The sequence below is a fragment of the Balaenoptera ricei genome, chromosome 2 (genome assembly GCF_028023285.1).
Source record: "Balaenoptera ricei isolate mBalRic1 chromosome 2, mBalRic1.hap2, whole genome shotgun sequence".
In the NCBI taxonomy this organism is placed as follows: domain Eukaryota; kingdom Metazoa; phylum Chordata; class Mammalia; order Artiodactyla; family Balaenopteridae; genus Balaenoptera; species Balaenoptera ricei.
Window position 1 is genome coordinate 159,595,077 of NC_082640.1, and position 19,713 is coordinate 159,614,789.

At 51.9% G+C, this 19,713-nt stretch overlaps 1 protein-coding gene across 5 annotated transcripts in view; it reads right to left on the minus strand.

Moving 5' to 3' along the window:
- The window catches only part of MIDEAS (mitotic deacetylase associated SANT domain protein), a 63,677-nt gene that overhangs the window by 13,162 nt on the left and 30,802 nt on the right, over positions 1–19,713 (minus strand). For all 5 annotated transcript variants that reach the window (XM_059914614.1, XM_059914615.1, XM_059914612.1 and 2 more), the window contains 2 exons: positions 4,634–6,303; positions 3,156–3,455 (listed from right to left, as the gene is read on the minus strand). In XM_059914614.1, the coding sequence (XP_059770597.1) occupies positions 3,156–3,455; positions 4,634–6,067 (1,734 nt within the window). In that variant the 5' untranslated portion in view covers positions 6,068–6,303. The remainder of the gene's footprint in view (positions 1–3,155; positions 3,456–4,633; positions 6,304–19,713) is intronic.

Here is a 19,713-nt window from a genome sequence, read left to right on the forward strand (position 1 = left end):
CTGTATGATCTTAGGTAAGCCTCTGGCCTTTTCTGGGCCTATTTCCTCACCTATGAAATGGGCATGTTGAGCTGTGTAGTTGCTCAGGCTCCTTCCTGCCATCCTCAGGACAAGCTGCCCAAGCCTCCAGCTTCCACCACAAACTCTCCCCCAACCAGAGAACAAGATTCCAGAGAGCAGAGACTGTGCTACTCATGATGATCTTGGAGCTCTCCTTTCTGTTATGGACAACAGGCATGCAGGCCAACTCTCCAGCTGCAAATGACTAATAAAATCTAGATGCTACACAAAACCACATTTCTGCAGGTACCAGAGAACAAATCAGTTGGCAAAGAATTAAAGAGCCAAGATCCAGGAAAAAAAAAAAGGAAAGCCAAAAAGGTGAGCCCAGCATTTAGAACTGTGTTTTCCCTAGAGATAGATGCTGTTATGGAAGAGACAACGGAGAGGCTGAGAAACTGAGTAAAGCTTTTAATAAATTCAAGGAACCAGCAGAATAAAAACTGGAGTTTAGAGCTTGCCAAGGAAGGAGAGCCTGGTAAACCTCTAGGCTTTGGATTGGGACTCCAAAGGGCTATATCCTCAGAATAAAGGTGAATCAGATATAGATTAGTTCTCAAATGGAATAATGCCCAGCTTCAAATCATCTGATTAAGTTAAAGTAATCCAGGATTGCTTGTGCTCTTTGCTACCTGTCAGATGCAAAGACAAATCCTCTCCAGTAGAGGAGAACAGCATCCAGAGTCTTTAATTACCTCAACAATTTTTCATATATAATGTCTGACATTCAATAAAAAATAACCAGATATACAAAAGAGTAAGACGTGATTTAAAAACAAGAAATAGCAGATAATAAACACAAACCCACAGGGATACCATTAATGGAGCTATGAGACATAAACTTTAAGAACACTATGCTTGGGAATTCCATGGTGGTCCAGTGGTTGGGACTTGGCACTTTCATTGCTGGGGCCCAGGTTCAATCCCTGGTTGGGGAACTAAGATCCCACAAGTCATGCGGTGTGGCCAAAAAAGGGAAAAAAGAAAAGAAAAGAAAAGAAAACTATGCTTAAGTTATGCAATAAAATAAAAGGTAAGGTTGAGAATCTCATCAAAGAACTAGAAACTCTAAAAATGAACCAAATGAAAATTCAGGTGACTGAAAAATAAAATAACTGAAGACAAGAGTTCAATGAATGGGCTTAACAACATATTAGACACAGCTAAAGAGAGAACTGGTGAACTGAAAGATAGGTCAGACTTAAAAAAAAAGAAATGGAAAACATAGAAAAGCGCATGACAAACAAAATAGGGGATACAGTGAAAAGCGCTAACAAAACGTGTAACTGGAGTCCCAGAAGGAGAGGAGAGAGAAAATGGAGCAGAAGCACTCTAAACAGGATAAATACAAAGAGATCAATACTTAGGTTTCACAGCAAAACTGCTGAAAACCAGTGACAAAAAAAAAAAAATCTTAAAAACAACAAGATAAAAAGATACCTTACATTCAAAGGAGCAACAATATGGGTTATAGTGATTTCTCAATACTGTAACTACAATAGAAGCCTGAAAACAATGGAATGACATCTTTAAAGTGCCAAGAAAAAAAAAAAAACCAACACAGAATTCTCTACCCAGCAAAGTTATCCTTCAAAAATGAAGATGAAATAAAAACATTTCCAGACAATCAAAGACTAATAAAATTTATCACTAATAGACTCACACTAAAGGAAATACTAAGGGATGTTCTTCAAACAGCATATAAATGAACTGAGATGGAAGCTTGGAGACATGAGAAGAAATAAAAAGCAACAAAACACTCTTGAGTATTTGAATAAATCTAAAATGAACAACTGAACAAAACCATAATGTTATAATGTCCTATCAATGTTAAAATATAGAGAGAATGAAAATTCATGTCAATAATTCTACAAGTTAGGGGTTAGGGGAAAATGGAGTTAAAGGGTTATAAGAACTCTGCATTGTCCAAGAAGAGGTAAAGCACTAACTTATATTAGATTTCAATATGCTAAGAATGCATTTTAATCTCTAGGAACCCTTCTCAACCAGAGGATTAAGCTCTAATGTCATAAGGCATTCACTATGTAATAAGTTGACTTCTCTCCTACACATCTAGAATGGTACTAGCTATGTACCATCCTCCAGATAATTGAGAAAATGGTCACTCAAATCCCCTTCTGCAGGGCTTAGTTCTCTAACAGAAATCCAGGTAATAAAGGCTACTATGGTAATCACTAAAGGAGTAATACATAAGTATATAACTAATAAATTAATAAAGAGGGGAAATGGAATAACAAACCCAATCAATCCAAAGGAAAACAAAAGAAGAGAAAAAAAAAAAAGGAAGAAAGAAAAGGCAGGATGGGATAAGTGGATGGCAGATTTAAACCAAAGTTTATCAGTATTTACATTAAATGTAAACCATATCAATGCTCTAACGAAAAGACAAAGGTTGTTAGAACAGATGATAACAAACCCCAATTATAAATCCAGTTGAAAGATATATCTTAAGTAGAAGGTATGATACAGAAAGGCTGAAAGTAAAAAGATGGAAAAGATACACATCCCATCCTCCTCCCACCCACACTAATGGAAAGAAAGAGAAATATCTGACAAAGTAGACTTTAAAAGGCAAAAAGATTACTAAAAATAAAAAAAGAAACATTTCATGATAAAGTGTCTAATCCAGTTCTAAATAAGTATGCAATTAACATTGCATCAAAATGTATAAAACTAATACTGACAGAACTAAGAAGAAATAGACAAAACCTCAATCTTAGTAGGAGAGTACAACATACATGTTTGTACTGACAGAATAAGCAAACATTTCTACATCCCGGTACCTAGCACAAGGCCTGACCCGTATTAGAGGCCAAATCAAAATTTGCTGACCTGAAATAAAAGAGATTCACACATTCTGGATTTTCCTAAATAGTCCAAATTTCAAGTATAAAATTGTCTCTTTGTCCCTCATAAGTTCATTTGTCCGAAAGTTTTGTTTGGAAAATACAAATAATATCCCCATGGGTGACTTGAATCCCTCCTATAATGCCGTGTTCTCCTTTTTCCCATATAATATTAGGTCCCCAGGAGCACTCAGGTACTGAGCTGTTTGCATGGGGCGCCTCTCATACCTGAGCTGGGGTATCAGTTCCAGGGATACGGGTGGACCGCCTGCGGGTAACGATGACCGACGGCTTGTGTTCAGTGGGGTTCTGTTCAGGACCCTTTCCATCCTCGTCAACACCTCCAGCTTGGGCTGCCTCAGTTGGGTCCAAAGCCCGCACAGGCACAGACACTGGGATGATGAGGGGTACCATCCCGCTGTCCTCTCGTGCTCGCTTGGCAGCTAAGGAAGGCTCAGAAAACTCCACCCCACACTTGGTAGTTGAAGCCAATACACTTTTCCGCTTCTCCTCAGAGCCACTGGCATCCTGGAGAAGGAGAGAGAGAGGAAATGGAGACGGTGAGAAGGTAAGTCCTGATCTGCTGGTCCGGGACCCCTAGTCCCATCTGATTCAGGGACTCAAACACCCATGATGGTTCCCAATGGTCTTTGGCAACCTGGCCTTTCCCTGACCACCTTTTCCCCCACCATACTCCCAAATACTCTCCATAACCTCCCTTCTGCCAGGTTCTCCCATCCTGGCCTGGAGCAGGAATCCCCAGATGGCCAACTCAGGCCAAAAGTGGCTAATAGATGTGTTTTGTTTGGTCTACACGGTGCATGGCATGTGAAATAGTATCTACATATTCAAAACATATCTCTGCAAAAGAAAGCAAGCAAGGAACCTGTGGCAAGGTAAGGGTGGTCTTTGGATCTATTTCCCCACTGGCAACTGGCTGGAGTGAAGTCAAGTTCTGCAGCCTCCTACATATAGGTCTGGCCCTATAGGCTTCGAGGGTTGAGACCTCTAGTGAGGGAAGGGGCAAACACTGGCTTTGGAGTCAGATACTAGCTTCTGTCCTACCTTTGTGACCTTGGGAAATCCCACTTGGGCCTTAGCTTCTTTAGCAATAAAATGGGATAAATGCCAGCATCCCTCTCATAGGATTTGATGAGAAATTACTTGTGATCAAAGATAAGAAACTCCAAGCACAACATAGGTGCTCAAATTCTACTCATTCTACTTCCCCATTTAGATTGTCTTTTCTTTCCAATCAATTTTATTGCCGTATAATTTACACGCAACAAAATGCACCTATTTTTAATTATAGTTTGATGCATTTTGACAACTATAACCACCTGTGTAACCACTACCACATTCTTGTCTTTTAGCATACTGGATCTGGAAATGGTTTCACCTCCCTCCACTCCCAACCCTGCAAGTCCCAAATGAAGAAGGCAACCCACGATGGTGTACTGCATTTTCCTGCCTGCAACCCTGCATGTGTATAAAACCCATCTTCCCTTCAGGTATGGATACACCTACTTAGAGATTCTTTGCATGCACAGAGTTCAGAACTCCCTGAAATGGATGGGTTCTTTCATTTCCCTCAATGAAGGAAGAAAACTGCCCTTGTGACCCTGGAGTCACTTGCTCTCCCCTGGCCCCAGACACAGCTCGCCCTGCCCTCTGCCAGGTCTGCCCCCAGCCCATGCCACTCTCACCTTTGTGCTCTGCAGTGAGGCCAGCTCCACTGCCTTCTGGGCCAGGGTCAGCAAATTGGCCTCCTGGGACGCCCGGCGCCTCCGTCGAGTGCTCTGGATCACCCCACCCCGTAGCACCTGCCCACAGTCCCCTGTGCCCACAGCCCGCGTGCCCTCCTCGCTGCCCATGGCGGGAGCCTCCCGCTCCCGGCCATTGGGTGCCAGTCTCTCCCCGTCCGACAGCAACTGTGACTCCCTCAGCTCCAGCGGGAATCCCAGAGCTTCAGGATGGGGCTGCCCCATGGGGCCGGGTGGCGGCTGCTGCAGGGGCCAGTGGTGCAGGAACAGGTTGCTGGCGGGATCCTGCCCAGGTTGGGTGCCAGCCCCATCCAGGGTGGTGGAAGGCAGGACGCCCTCCTTAGAGAGGCGGCGGGAACGGCGGGGAAAGGCGATCTGCGCCTGAGGTAGCACAGGCTGCGGGGCTGACTCCTGCAGGAGGGCCTTGCGCAGTTCTGGGTTCATGTCAGGGTTTGGGGGGAAGGGGTAGGGTGCCAGGCTGTGGTGAGCCAGGTGGGACTGACTCAGCGGCCCGGCTGGCTGCAGGCCAAAGTCCTGGGGCTGCTGAGAGGGTGGCTGCTGCATGGGGTAGAAGTTCTCAAAGAGCTGCATCTGGGGCAGGGCCGCTTGCTGCTGCTGCTGCTTCTGCGGTGGGAAGGCGGCGACGGGGTTGGGCGGCGATGGGCCCTGCCGGAAGACCTGCCGGTTCACCTGGTGGCCGAACGCCAGCTGGAAGGGCTGCAGGGGCAGCGTCTGGTTCGGGGGCTTCTTGGCCACATGGAAAGAGTTCAGGGGTGCCTGGGGCCGCCCAACCTCCAGCTGCACCTTCTGCGGCACCATTGGCCGCACAGCGTTCCCAAAGCGGTCCAGCTGTGGCCCCCCTGCTTTCTCCCGCTTCAGCGGCTCAGGGTGGTTATAGTAGGTGGAGACCCCCATGCCAGGATGAGGGCTTCCCTTGGGTCCACTGTAAAGGGGCAGGCTGTGGCGATTCCACGTCGAGTGGGGCGGAGGCTGGCCGGGCTGCTGCTGCCAGCCGCTGTCACTGACACCCCCAACCCCTCCACGCTCCGGGCCTCGCCCTGGAGCCATCACAGAGTTGGGCCACTTGACCGAGCCCACCTGCTGAGACAACATGGTTCGCTCAGACCCGTATACCACGGAGTTCAGCAGGGCCAGGCTGTTGGAAGGGGGCAGTTCCACAGGCTGGGAGGCGGGGGCAGCCCCTGCCGGACCCTCGTGCGCAAAGTAAGGCTCCTCCTTCACTCTGGACGGTGGAGGGGCCGGGGGCTGCTGTGGTGCTTGCAGGGGTTGGAGCTGCTCCTTGGGAGCTGGTTCCTGGTCCCCAAAGAGGCAACGCTTCCGCTTGTTCTGAGCCTTGGGCTGGGCCTGGAGGTTCATGGTGTGGCCAACTGGGCCCCGGCAGTGAGACCTACTTTACCAGTTGCCCATCCCCTGGGGGATGGTCCTGCTGGAAGCTTGGCCCTAGTCCAGCAGCCAGAGGGGGCAGAGGAAACGCTGGATGATGCGGTCAGGCACGGGGAGAAAGAACTGCTGGTGCTTCCTTCCTTTTTGCAGAGAGGCTCTCAGGCTCCTCTACTCTTCCCAGTTCATGATGCTCCACAGGGCCCTGGAGCCTGCAGACAGAAGAACAGTAATAGTGTCAGCCACAGCCTCCCAGGATGCCCCAGAGAGCAGCACAAGTGTGAGGGGAGGGTCTCAAGGGTCCTACAGTTCCACTGCCTCCTGGGGACAAGCCCAAGGTCACAGAGCAGCACTGGTGAGGCAGGAGCCAGGACCTTGGCGGAGCTACCAGAAGCTACCAGAAGGCAGCAACATCCCCCAGGGTGCTCTGGGACTCTCCCTTGTCCCACCACCTCACCCTCCTGGTTAGTGTCCAGGACTGCTGCGTTTGGTTGTGTAACTTGCGCACTGCACAAAAGCACCTGCCGAGGGGGCAAGTGGGGCTGAGATCCAGCCTGAACCCCTGCAGTCAAGCTGGGATAAGGGGTAACAAAGGCCATGCTGGGTTCCCTGCTCCTCTGAGGCCAGGCCTCAGCCTATTGGGCAGCCAAGCAGGTCCTCTCACATCTGTCCAGGCAGTGGCCTCCCCAGTAGACCCCGCAGGAGTGTTTTCAGCCAATGCCTCCTGACACTCCATGCACCTCTCAGACAGGAAATGGAGAAAACATTAGCCGTTCCCAACTGTGCAGCCCATGGGCCGGGAGCTCCAACAGGCCCTTGCAGAGTCCTGGGTCCACGTCCTTTACACTGAGGCACGTAGGTGAGGCCTCAGAAGGGTGTGTGCAGTCCTAACCCCACCCCTGGGAGGAGCTGCTGGGTGGAACTGTGGCTGCCAGTGTTCCCCAACCAAGCATGGAAACCTGTTTTGCAGCCTGGGCTGACTGGAGACAGGATCTGGCCTGGTAGCTGGTCAACAGTCCCCACCCACCCTCCTCCACTGCCAAAGAACTCCTGGCATCTTGAGCAAAGGAAGAGTATAGCTACGATATTGAGGGGGGTGCAGATTTCTAGAACTTAAGTCCAGAAGGTTTCTCCATGACATGGTGTGACTAAAGTGCTCACAGTGTTCCTGTGTTTGTTTTCTAACTTGATTAAAAAAAAAAAAAAAAAAGGTTGCTCTATTTATCCTGCTACAGAGGAATTGAGACCAGTATTTTATAATTTACATGTGTTTTTATTATTTACATGCAAGTTATAACTTACACCTATACCTTGCGTGTATTTTCAAAGACTTTTTCTTTCTTCAGAGAGGGTTGGTTTTGTCTTTTGTTTTGTTTGCCTCTCTGGGAAGTTGGTGAGGGTGGAAGCTACATGGCCCACCTCTTCCCCATGCTAAGATTCTGCTCCTGAGCCAGTCCGTCTAGCAGAGGAGGGGAGCTCAGGAAGCCCCCGCGAATAAATCTGAAGGTCCAGGCTGACCCCAGACGTCAGAACCTAGACGCCCCAGGTCATCGTTAGCAGCCCCTCGAGTTCCCAGGAAACCAGCCGAGAGGCGCGGAGGAGGGCTGGCTGGGCTGGCTCTGGTATGAAGCCCTGGCTACACCCGGCGATGCCCCTGGCCCCAGGGAGGCAGCCGTGCTATCGCTCCTCCGCACGCTTCCGCACCACCCCAGCCCTTCCCCTCCCACGGCGGCCGTGACTCACTCCAACCCCCTGCTGCCTTTCACTTTCACCCAGCACCCAGAAGGGGAGGAACTTCCTCCTCCATTTCCTTCCTCAGCTCCCGGCCCTGCTGTGAGTGAGAGCGACTCTCCGTGCTCGCACCCGCTTTGTCTCGCATATGGAAGCTGGGGGAGGGGGAGACTAGGAGGGCGTCCAAGTCACCCAGGCCCCGCCACCGGGGGAGGATTCGGACATGCAGCGAGTGCTGAGGCCACAGAAACCGCCTTCTGAACAAACCCCTTTCTCTTGCTTTTAAACTCTCATTCCCTGACAGCCAACCCAATACAGAGCAGAGGCCCAAAAGCCAGCCCCCAGACTGAAAACAACCCTGGGCGCCATCGTGAAGCTGCAGGGTGGGGCCGTCCCGGCTATAGGAGTCCGGCTCTGCCTCTCCAATCAGAATGAACCAACTATAAGTACGTGTGTGCCTGCAGAAGCAAGACAGAGGAAGGAAGAACGTGCTGTGGGGGGGGCGGGGGGGGAGTTGGCAGGTCCACGTGCCTCCAGGGAACTGGGAGCCTCCCCTCCCCCGGCAGTACAGGCACCCCCCCATCGCAGCCTTGTTGCCTGGTGAGCCACAGCACAGGCTTGGGGCTTGGAGGAAGGGAAGGCACACGTGGCAGATGGGCCCGAGTGCACGTGCGCGTGCTGCCTGATGGAGGGTACCAGGCGCGGGGATGGCCGCTCAGCGCCTAGGGGAGGGCGACTGCACACTTGGGGCTGGGGAGATGGGGGCGGAGTCTGTGAAAGGGGATCCAAGGCAGGGCTGCTCCTGCCCCAGTCCACGCTGGCTCGCCTGCAGCTGCTTGGTCAGGCCTGCTCTGCCTCCCACCCCCCACCCTACACATCGAGGGGGGCCTTCACTCCTGACACCACAGTAGGTTTCCAAAGCTGGACCAGGGACTTGTTTAGAAGAAATCAAGGGGGCCAGTTCTGGGGAGGCTGAAGCTTCTGCAGAGGCCTCCCTGTCATCCCCATTGGAAGGCTGCTAACGATGCTAAGAGCACAGACACCCGGACCTGGGACCTTCGAAGAAGAAAGGTCATTATCTGGGCTGTTGCGGGGGGGTGGCGGGGGGAGAGTGGAAGAGGCCTGGGAGGTAGGAGGGGAGGGGACACACCAAGGCAGCAGGGTATGTAGTAGGGTATGTAGCAGTAGTAGTAACAGCTAGTAGTTGTAATAATAACAACAACAACAACAATGCACCTGTGCCAGGCAGATCCTAAGTACTCTGTGCATGTTTAATTCCCACAACAGCTTTATAAAGCAGCATGAAGTCAAAGCATGAAGCAGTGTTATTTTAACCTCCATTTTACAGGTGACCTAGACAAGCTCTAAAGGGCTGAAAAAATTGCCAGTGGTCACACGGTAACTACATTGCAGAGCCAGGGCTTGAATTTAGGTCCGTCTGACTCCAAGACCAAGCTCTTATTCCCTGTCCCTAAGCCATGCCGCTAAGACACCAGGCCCTTTCTGCACACCTCCCTCCCACAGCATGCTCCTGACAGTCTCAGAGCAAGGATTTTCCCAACACAGATATCCGTACTCACTGGCGCTAGGAAGCCCCTTCCCCGCACCTGAACTGTTGGCAGGTAAACCTCTCCTATTCTGCGCTGGTACAGCTGAGACCCTCAGACCTACAAGAAGGGAGGGAAGGGAAGGGGGGCCGCCTCACAGAGGCGCCAGCAGGTGTGGGAGGTCCACTGGCAGGGAGGCCTGAGACTGCACTGGTCACTTCCGCCTCATTCTCCAGATCTGGACCCTCCAGCCCCTGCAAGCCCACCCCTGCCTCAGTTCTGGTGGCTGCAGGTGGGGCTGCCAGCTCTCATACGCCACTCATACCTCACAGCCTGCGAGTCTGGCCAGGACTGAGCCACTTCCTCCCACTTCTTCTGCCCCAGCCATCCTCCTCTGTCCCTCAGGTGGAAGTCTGCCTGGTCTTCCTCACAATGAGGAAGAGGAAGCAAGCCATCCTTTCTGAAGGCTCCCAACCGATGGGCCAACTCCCTGAAGTTGCAGGGAAGAGGGTGTAATGAGGAACTCCTGCAGGCAGCTCACCCTTGGGACCAGCTGCAGGGCCTCTGACAACGGATGCAGAAACACTGCAAAAGGAAACCCACAGACATCATGGGGCCCCAGACACTCACACCCACTCTATCAGTCTGTTTGACTGTCAAGGCTCTATTCACTCTTCCCTTCCTCCGGGAGCCTCGCTGCTGCAACCAGTCCCTGACCACACCACAGACAGCCCTGGGCAGAAGACACAGCCAGCATCTGATCTCAACAGCCAGGGACCGCTGGGGCTTTCAGGAGCATCTATGGTGAGAAACACTTTCTCTCTACCGAAGAAGCAATGTGCACTAAGTAAAGAAAACAGTGCTGAAACCACATGTATTCTGCAGACACATGAGGGACGGTACTGAAAAGGCTGTTGGGTGTTCTATGCTCGTGGTGACACCACGCCCTCCAAGGACAGCAACCAGAACACATACTGCTCCCCACGTGCCATCAGCAGCCCAGCCGCATGCGTGACATTGGCTGGGGGAGTCCAGTGAGCCCTCACCACAGGGCAATGGGGCCAGGCCATGCATGACCACTGAGGGGACCAGGGCCACTCACAAGCTTGGGGCACTCAGTGCGGCCATCCAAGAGACAAGACTGTTGTGAGTCAAGGTTACACAGGCCAGGAAAGGGGTGCCCAGCTTGGTCCTGGTGGCCACGGGGGCTCAGCTCTGACCTGGGGCTGAGAGCCGACTGAACGACCCCCCGACCCTGGGAGGCTAATGCTCCAAGCTCCTGCTCTTACCTGGGCCACGCCTGGCCCCGCAGACTCAGCACTAGGAAGAGGGGGAGTCACAGCTCATGCATCTCCAACCCGAGGCAAACAGACTTAAATATGGCACCCAACAAAGCCCCGAATCTCTAGGCCAGCCAGCTCACTGAGCACCAAAGAGGCTGTCTTAGGACAAAGTCTAAACTCCCTATGCAGCCCACAGGTCCCTGCAGACTTGGGCTCCTGCCACTTCTCTCAACACTCCACGCTGGAGCCATCACTCAGTGCTGTTCCTGCTCCAATACGCTGTTCCTGCTTTGCCTCCAGGTCTGTGACCAGGCAGTTCCTCTGCCTAGCACACATTCCCAACCTTTTCATCTGACCAAGTCCTACTCACCTTTCAGGTTTCAGACACTGCTTCCTCTGGGAAGTCTGCCCTCATCCCAAGTCTGAGCCAGGTACTATACTCTGAGCCCATAATACCTCCTAAACCCCATAACTGGTCTCAGCACACTGAATTCCTGGTGCCTATTTCTTAGTCCCCAGCAGACAGCAAACCGCAGGGGGCAGAGTCTGCAGATCACTGTACCTTGGCACTTGGCTTGTACCTGCCTCTTAGGCTGCTCATTCAAGACTGCACCCAAGGTGAGTCAGAGCCACTGCTCACAGCCAGTGTATCCACCGTGGGCTCCTGCCCAGCCCTGACTTCCGGTCTCTCTCCCTGATGCACATCAGAGCTCCTGAGCACATCATGCTGAGATGAAGTGAAGAGGCCCAGCCTCCTAACCCCACCCCATCCCATCCCATCAGTGGCCCCAGGCCCTATCCAACTAAGCTGAACACAAATCCTTCTCCACTTGCAGGCCCATAAGCCACTTGCCCCTTGACTGTCACTCACTGCCCCACACTACATGCAGGACAACTGAGAAAGTGCCAGTCCCACTGTTGCCCCGGCCCATTCTTCTTCCCTCAAGGCTTCCCTCCTGCCTAGACCAAGGCCAGGGACATGAGCCTGTGGATCTGTTTATCTCATGCCCTGACATGGCTGGGCTGAGCCTGAAGACACCAAGGTATCTGGCTAGGATGCCCGGGGCAGTGATGAGGGCCCCTCCCTAGAGGAGCCCTGCATGGCCCAGCTGGCCCTCCAGTCCAGACTCACATCCTGAAAAGCTCTCTCTCAAATACTCGGGGGCCTTTGGCTACAGCCAGACTGGGCGAGTGGCCTGAAATTGCCATCTTGGGCCAGCTAGAGTTGCCCAGGGCCTAGGCAGACCTTGCCTCTGGGCACAGTGCAATCATCTCAATGCTGTGTACACCCCCTCTAACTGGGAGTTCACACCCAGGCTGCAGGGCCCCATTTCTCCAAGCCACTGGACATACAAGTCCTGTTCTCAAGGGATATGTAAAACCAATAAGGAAGGAGACGCCAGCCACAGAGATGAGGACCTGCCTCCCACAAGTGTCACTTCCCCTGGGGGTGCGAGAGAGCAGGCCCCGCGTTGTGCCCGTTCCCAGTCCAGAGAGAGTCCCTGGATTATCACTTCTCCAGACTGAAATTCAGCCCTTATAGGCCAGGGCATCATGAGTCCCAGGGGCTCAGCCATCAAGCTGGACAGGCTCAGAGGCTTGGCCAGGGTTCGAGCTGCCTGCAGTTTGAGCTTTGACTGTAAAAATGCCAACACTGAGATGCTTTTAAAGGGATACAGGTAAGAGGAAATCCTTTGCCTTATGATGCACCCCCCAGGGCTTCATTCAGGCATCTACCTTTATCATCTCCTCCCCCACTACCCCACAAACACCCCCAGGATGTCCATAAAAGTCAGGATAGCAGATCCGTTTTATAGAAGGGAAGCTGAGGCAGAGAGAAAACACTGAGTCGTAGGCAGAGCCAGGAAAGGACTGAGCCTCCAGGCCCAGCTTCCGCCCATACTCGGGGGGGACTGGCTGCCTCCCTCCTAGACAAGGGCCACAAAGGATCACAGGCAACTCAGGAAACCCCCTTCTACAGGACTCGGGACTCCCAGGGGGTAAAATGGAAGCTGGCAGGATTAGGCTCTCTCCAGGAGAGACAAAGCAAGTGTCCCTGCAGCCAGCCCTTCAGTGACTGAGCCTCTGGAGAGGGCTTCATGAGGACCTCACAACCCTCTCTACGCCCTACAGGGCTCACGCCACCAGAGGCTGCTCCAGCTCCCCCCTCCCCTTCCAGAAGGGCCTGGCTCTCCTTCTGGAAGGGGCTGGCTCAACGGCAGGTCTAGGGCAGGGCTCCCTGGAGTCTGTGCCTGAGGCCCAGTGCCAGACTCTGTCCCAGACCAACATACAGAGAAGGCCATTCACAGGGACCTCCCTTAACATGGCCCTGCCCTGCTTACTGCGCCCTCCCCCACACACACACCCTCTGTAGCCCTGCAGGTCTGCCCACTGCCCCTTCATCCACTCAACAAGCATTTGCTGAGCACTGGCTGTAAGCCAGGCTCTGGGGAGACACAGGAGACGAGGGACAGTCCCTACCCACACAGAGCTCCCAGTCCATTGGGGGAGAAAAACAGAAACACACATTGATTATAATGCAAGGTGGCCTGTCCTGGGGCTCGAGATACACACAGGGAATAAGTGACCCTGGGGAGAGTTCCCTGGCTTTGAGCCTTTGCTGGAGCTGTCACCTCTGCCTAGAAGCCCTGCCTCCACTCTGACAACCTGCCTCCCTTCAAAGCCTACCTCTTCCAGGCAGCCCTCCGGCACATACTGTTCTCACCCTTTCTGAATCTTGGTGCTCTTACTCGCTATTAACCACTAGCTCACAAGGCTTCTGCAATTCCCTTCTGTTTCCATAGCAAGGCTGGGAGAAGCAGAGCCTGGAGGCAGTGTGGCCCAATGGAGAGGGCAGTGAACTGGTTGTCAGGTAACCCGGTGTCTGGTCCAGGACCCGCCACTCAATGGTTTCTGCCTTTGAGGAATTTGGGAGCCGGGGGTTGGGGTGCGGGGGTGGAGAAGGCCTGTGTCCAGGAATCACCTTTGTAATGAGCAACTGCCACAATAAATAGTAGCCACCAGCACTGCTCATGTGTCCAATGTGTGTGAGTATCGCTCATTTGTATAACCACTTATCCCTATCTGAGAAATGAGGAAAGGTTGGCTCTGAAAAGTAACTTGTTCCAGGTCACAGCCGGAGGTCCTTTGTGAGGAGCCAGGATTCTAATCCAAGCCTACCAAGTCCAAACCAGGTCTCCATCACACTCTGTTGGCCTGTCAGTGTTGAGCAGTGGTTCTCAAACCTACCCTGAGAGATTATTAGTTCATGGGTCTGGTAACGGGGGGAAATCAAGGTGGGAAATCCACAATGCTTCATAAGCAGCCCAGGTGGTGCCCAGATGCTGGAGCAGAGGAACGGCTAGAGGGTCAGGGCCTGGCACAGTGCAGTTTCCAAGGACCCACTGCTCCTCACTCCCCTGGGAGCCACCTGCCAGGGTGTCGTGCCCTGCACAGGAGGCATGAGGGGTCCCATGAGCCCTAGGGCTGACTATGGCTCTTAGAGTGCCTAAGGCCCAACTGAGTGCCCATGTTTACTGAGCTTTTACTATCTGCCAAACACTGCGCTGAGTGCATTGCTGGCAACATCTTATTTAACCCTCACTCTTCTTTGTCCCATTTTACAGCTCTGGAATGGTATACTCAAAAGTATCTATTTAACACAAAAGAAGACAGTAACAGAGAGGAACAAAAAAAGACATTAGACAGAAAGCAAATAGCAAAAATGGCAGACATAAATCCAACCTTTTTAATAATTACTTTAAATGTAAATAGATTAACACCCCAATTAAAAGGCAGAGTTTGGGAAAATGGGTTTAAAAAAACCATGATCCAACTGTTAACAAGAGACACACACTTTAGATTCAAAGACACAAGTAGGTTGAAAGTAAAAGGATGGAAAAAGATATACCATGCTAACAGTAACCAAAAGAGAGCTGGGAATGGCTATGCTAATATTAAGCAAAATAGACTTTAAGACAAAAACTCTTATTAGAGACAAAGAAGGACACTTTATAATGACAAAAGTGTCTACCCATTAAGAGAATATTACAATTATAAATGTATTTGCACCTAACAACAGAGCCCCCAAAATACATGAAGCAAAAACTGTCAGAATTGAAGGGGAAAATAGACAATTCAACAATAAGAGTTGGAGCCTTCACTTTCAAGAATGGATAGAACAACTAAACAGAAGATCAGTAAGGAAACAGAAGACTTGAACACTATAAAGCAAATAGACCTAACACATAGCCATAGAACCTTCCACTCAACAACAGTAGAATATGCATTCTTCTCAAGGGTACATAGAATATTCTCCAGGATAGATCATAAATTAGGCCATAAAACAAGTCTCAATAAATTTGAAAGGGTTGAAATCATACAAAGTATGTTCTCCAATCAAAACGAGATAAAATTAGAAATCAAAAATAGAAGGAAATTTGGGGAATTTACAGGAAATGAAAGTTAGAAGTAACGTGTCAAGTTCTCAGCTCAGAAAGGCCACTCCTTCCTTACTCAGACCATATTCTCCACACCTTCTGCACAGCCCTAGGAAGCTGCAGACCTCAGATTTTTGCAAATGCCTGGGTAGCTCCACACCAGACACACACTGAACCTGACCCCAATCTTGATCCCGGAATCAAAACAGCTGGGGAGGGAGAGCCCTTTAGGGCTGTAACAGCTTGTTATTCAGCCCTACTTCTCCCTGAGAAGACGGCCACAAGCAAACATCTTCACTTCCCCAGCCAGTCTACAGAATGTCCAAAAGGCAGATCCTTCCCAAAAGAAGGAAGCTAACATATACAGAGCACTTTCCCCAAGCCAGGCACCTGACATACCCTAATCCACGCATACAAACTTCCCACCCAGGCATCTCATTGTTCCCATTCTACAGAGGGAAACTGAGGCTCTGTTATTAAGGTGGCAGAAGCAAGATTCAAAATCTTGTTGTCTGCCTTTAAAGTCCCTGGTCTTTCCATCATCCTTCCAGAAAAATCCCAAACCTACACTTGTTGTGGGCTTCAGAAGGAATGCCATACATGAGAACCCCACAAAGCCAGCTGTGGATCCTCCCCTTTCTCATGCTCCCTCCCAGAACTGATGCTTTTCCTGGGGCCATTTCCAAGTACAGCATAGTATATAACACTCCCTCCCAAGAAATAATCCCAGCCCCAGCCTGCAGAAACAGTCTCCCCTCGAGATCGTGAACATCTGTAAGACCCCCTGGAAGCTAGGAGAGCCCATAGGGCTTTGAGGTGGGAGGACTGCAGGCGTGAGCTGGGAGCTGCAGTCAGCAGGATCACCCTCTGGAATAAGAGCCTCCACACCACATGGAGAAAGGTGGCTTGTGCCTCTCTTCAGAGCCAACCACCAAAGCAGGGCATAGCTGCGGAAGCTGAACAGATTCCAAATATCAAGGGATGTTGCAGCTCACTCAGTCCAATTCCTTGTTCCACAAAGCAGCCCAGAGAAGGAAAGAAACTTTCCTGCAAATACACAGACAGGAGCAAGAATCAAGGCCCAGAATCAAGGACGCCAATAACAACGCTTCATGCCTCCATTTAGGAGGCCGCACCTTTTGGCAAGACACTGGGCAGGGCTTGGAGCCAAAGTGAAACCTCAACATCACAAATGTAAGGCTTCTACTTCACCATCATCTCCACCTCTGACATTTCTTGAGGGCACTACTATGTGCCAAGCATGGTGCTGAGCACTCTACACACATGATCCCGTTTAATCCTCACGGCAAGGCAGGTATTATTACACTCCCGTTTCTCAACGAGGCACCTGAAGATCTGAGGTCACAGGAGTATAGAGGCAATGCCAGGACTGGAACCCAGAGCCTTTTCTGCAGGGCTTCAGGCTCAGCCTCCTGCTTGGGTACACATCAGGCTATTTGGGATGGATGGCAGCAGCCTCTGGGCTGTTCACATCTTCTCCCTGGAGAGCGGCTTCAGCTGGCCTGAAAACCAGTCATGTCCTGGAAGTGTGGCTGGTCAGGAAAGGTGAGTGAGAGAGGCCTGGGAGGCGAGTGGCTTTGAAAATGAAGCTACTGGTGATTACCACCACTGGGCCAACCTGTGAAGCTCAACATCTTCAGTTCAAGAGGAAGCCACATCCTTCCCACACTCTCCAACCCCACACCCACAGTTGGCCAACAGCTCTTTAAAAATAAAGCCGTGACTCGCCCCAAATCCCCATGGGGCCCAGGCTCCTGCCCCTTCCCCTGGCACACTGAAATCTGGGTCAAGTCAGTCCATGCTTGGGTTCCTACTAGTGCCAATGCCCCCCACCCAGGGCACTGAGCATCAGCCCCAGCATGACAAGCCACCTCTCTGCATGGGGCTCTCAGAAGGGTTTCCTCTCACGAAGTGAAACTACTAAATAAAGGTTGTTCATTGCACATCCTAAATAAGGGAGACAGATAGTGCCCACCCACTCCAAAGATCATTGGTCCAAATCTCAATTTCATGGCTGATGGGACTGAAGCCCTGAGAGGTAACATGATTTGCCCAAGACACACAGCTCATTAGTTGGGTAGAGCTGTGGTCAGGGCCTCCCAGGGGATGTTCTCACACTCAGCACTCCCTCAGACCTGGCTCTGCTGTCTCTTCTTCTCAGGAGAAAGGAAGCGGGGGTGGGGGGGTGGGAGCGGTGTCTAGTTGTGGCGTCTTCATCAGCTCTGGCTCATCTGCCTGGCCAGCTCCAGAAGGAGCCAAGACCTACCTGATGGCCTGGGGGGAGAGTGGGAAGGGAGTTTTTTCAGGGGGTCATCCTACTGGTTTGGAGGATAAGAATGGGGATAATATGGCTCCCCAATACTTGCTAGTGACCAAGAAGAACAAAACCTTGCTGCCAGCAGAGGTGGGGCAGCTCTCAACATGGCTGCCTGGGGCCTCCTAGATGGGCTGCAGAGCGGGCACAGAGAGCCAGCCACCTGCCCCCCTCGTCCAGCCATCCAGTCAGTGTCACGGCCTTTCTCAGGTCCCGGTCAAGATCCAGGGCTTCGGCCAAATGCTCACACATTCCTTGCGTTTCTCCAGTCTCTGAGCAGCTGCTGCAGGCCCTCTTCTCCTGTGTTGATTTATTCTTTATTGTTCCTGAAATACACCCAGAGGCCTTTGGCACCGGGCACCAGCAGAGCATCCAGCCCAAACCCCGAGTACACACCAACCAGGCTCTCTGGGACCTGGGCCAAGCCAGCCGGCCTGATGGGCCCCGGGGTCAGACCCAGCAGCCAGGAAGGGAGGCCCAAGATCCCACCCACTCCCAGCCTATGGTCCTAGAGCTGTTCTCAGACTACGGAGGCTGGGATATTTGGGGAGATGGAGACGCTTGCAAGGTTTCTGGGAGGGCTAAACTAAACCTTTCCACTCCTCCCATGCACGAGTGACTCCCCAGCAATCCCCCCCAACACACAAACACAGTGGACCCCCAAGTGCCCATTGCCCTGCACAGCAGGGCCCCGTGGCTCAGGCTGGGCTTCTCGCTACCCTGTAAAGTGTTTGGAGAGGGAGGCCTCAGAGGGGTCTTCCCCACCTTTCCCAGCCCAAAATATCTCCCCTATCAGCCAGCTAATGGTGCCTGAATTCCTACCATCAACACTTCATTCCGAGGGTCAAAGTATTGTTCCCTGTGCACATGAAAATAGGAGAAGTGTGGGAGCTGCCTGGGGAAAAGACAGGGCTTTGGGATCAAACAGGATGTATCCTGGCTTCTCCAATCACCTGCCTCTCTGTGGGCCTCAGTTTCCCTACCAGTAAATGGGCACAATATCTTCATCTCATAGTTATTGTGGGATTAAATGAGGGTTTTATATATATATATATATATATTATGTATGGAGTGCCTGGCACAAAGTAAGAGCTCGATAAATGTGATTTCATTTCCCCCTTGCTGGCCAGGGGCAAATCATTCATTATTAGTCTTCAACACCTGGAAGGGAATGAAATGGCCTCTTCCAGTTCCACAGCCGGCTGAGAGCAGGGCTGACCAGACAGGAACAGGACAAGGGGACTAGGAATCCCAGCAACAGTGCTGGGCTCTGCAGGCATCTGGCCTAGGGACCCACGAGAAGCACACTCAGCACAGGCCTCCCCAGAACTCAGCTGCGCCAGCAGGGCCTGCAGGGACATGGCGGGACAAGAGTCCCCAGATAAAACCTGGCAGAGCTTCCAAGCCCATAGTGGAGCCTCCACCCTCCTGGGCTCCCTCTAAGAGCAATAAAAGGGAAAGTGCCATCACCTGAGGGAGGCTGGGGAGAGGGTGGTCACAGAAAGTCTGAACAGGGATGCCAGAGGCACCGGGGCCTGCAGGGAGCAAGTAAGCCCGCCCCGAGGCCACCACAGTGAAAGTCCCACAAGTAGAAGTGCCCGCCTGGTTATTTTTGGTACCTCTTCTGCGCAAAGCCAGCAAGGAAAGGCAGCTGCTAGCAACCTGGAAGGGCTGTTTACACGCAAGTGTGCAAGCACTGTGCAAGGACAAAAAGAGCACCAGCAGCCACCATGCAGAGGGGCCTCTGCCCCCTGTCTTCCTCTCCCGACTGTCCCTGTACAGCCCAATCTGCACGCTGCACAGCCCACAGAGCATGGGTACTTCTGCTTTCAGTCAGATCCAGTCTCCTAACCACAAAACTCACTCACACACACACACAAACAGACAAATAACTATGGAGCCAGCTGAAGACTGGGCCACACCCAGGAGCTGAGACAGTATTCCTCTGGGCTCTTCCTGCACTGAAGCGGCCCTTCCCCCGTTTCGAAACTGGGAGGGGCAGGGACCAGGGGCAGGACAGAGGAGCCTTTCCTCTGTGAAGCGAAAGTGGGGACAGTCTATGGAACCTCAAGGAACTCGCTGCCTCTCAGCTTCCCCATTTGAAAGTGAAGGACTAGATGTCCCAAAGTGTCTTCCAGCTCTGGGTAACTCCTGGGAGCTGGAGAGCCCAGAACTAGGACCCAGGGCCAGCTGAAGAGGTCAGACAAAGCCAGGTCAGGTGGGATGGAGGATCTGAGGCCAGCCAGATGCGCCCCAAGAGCTGCCGGCAGGCTGGGGGGAGGAGGAG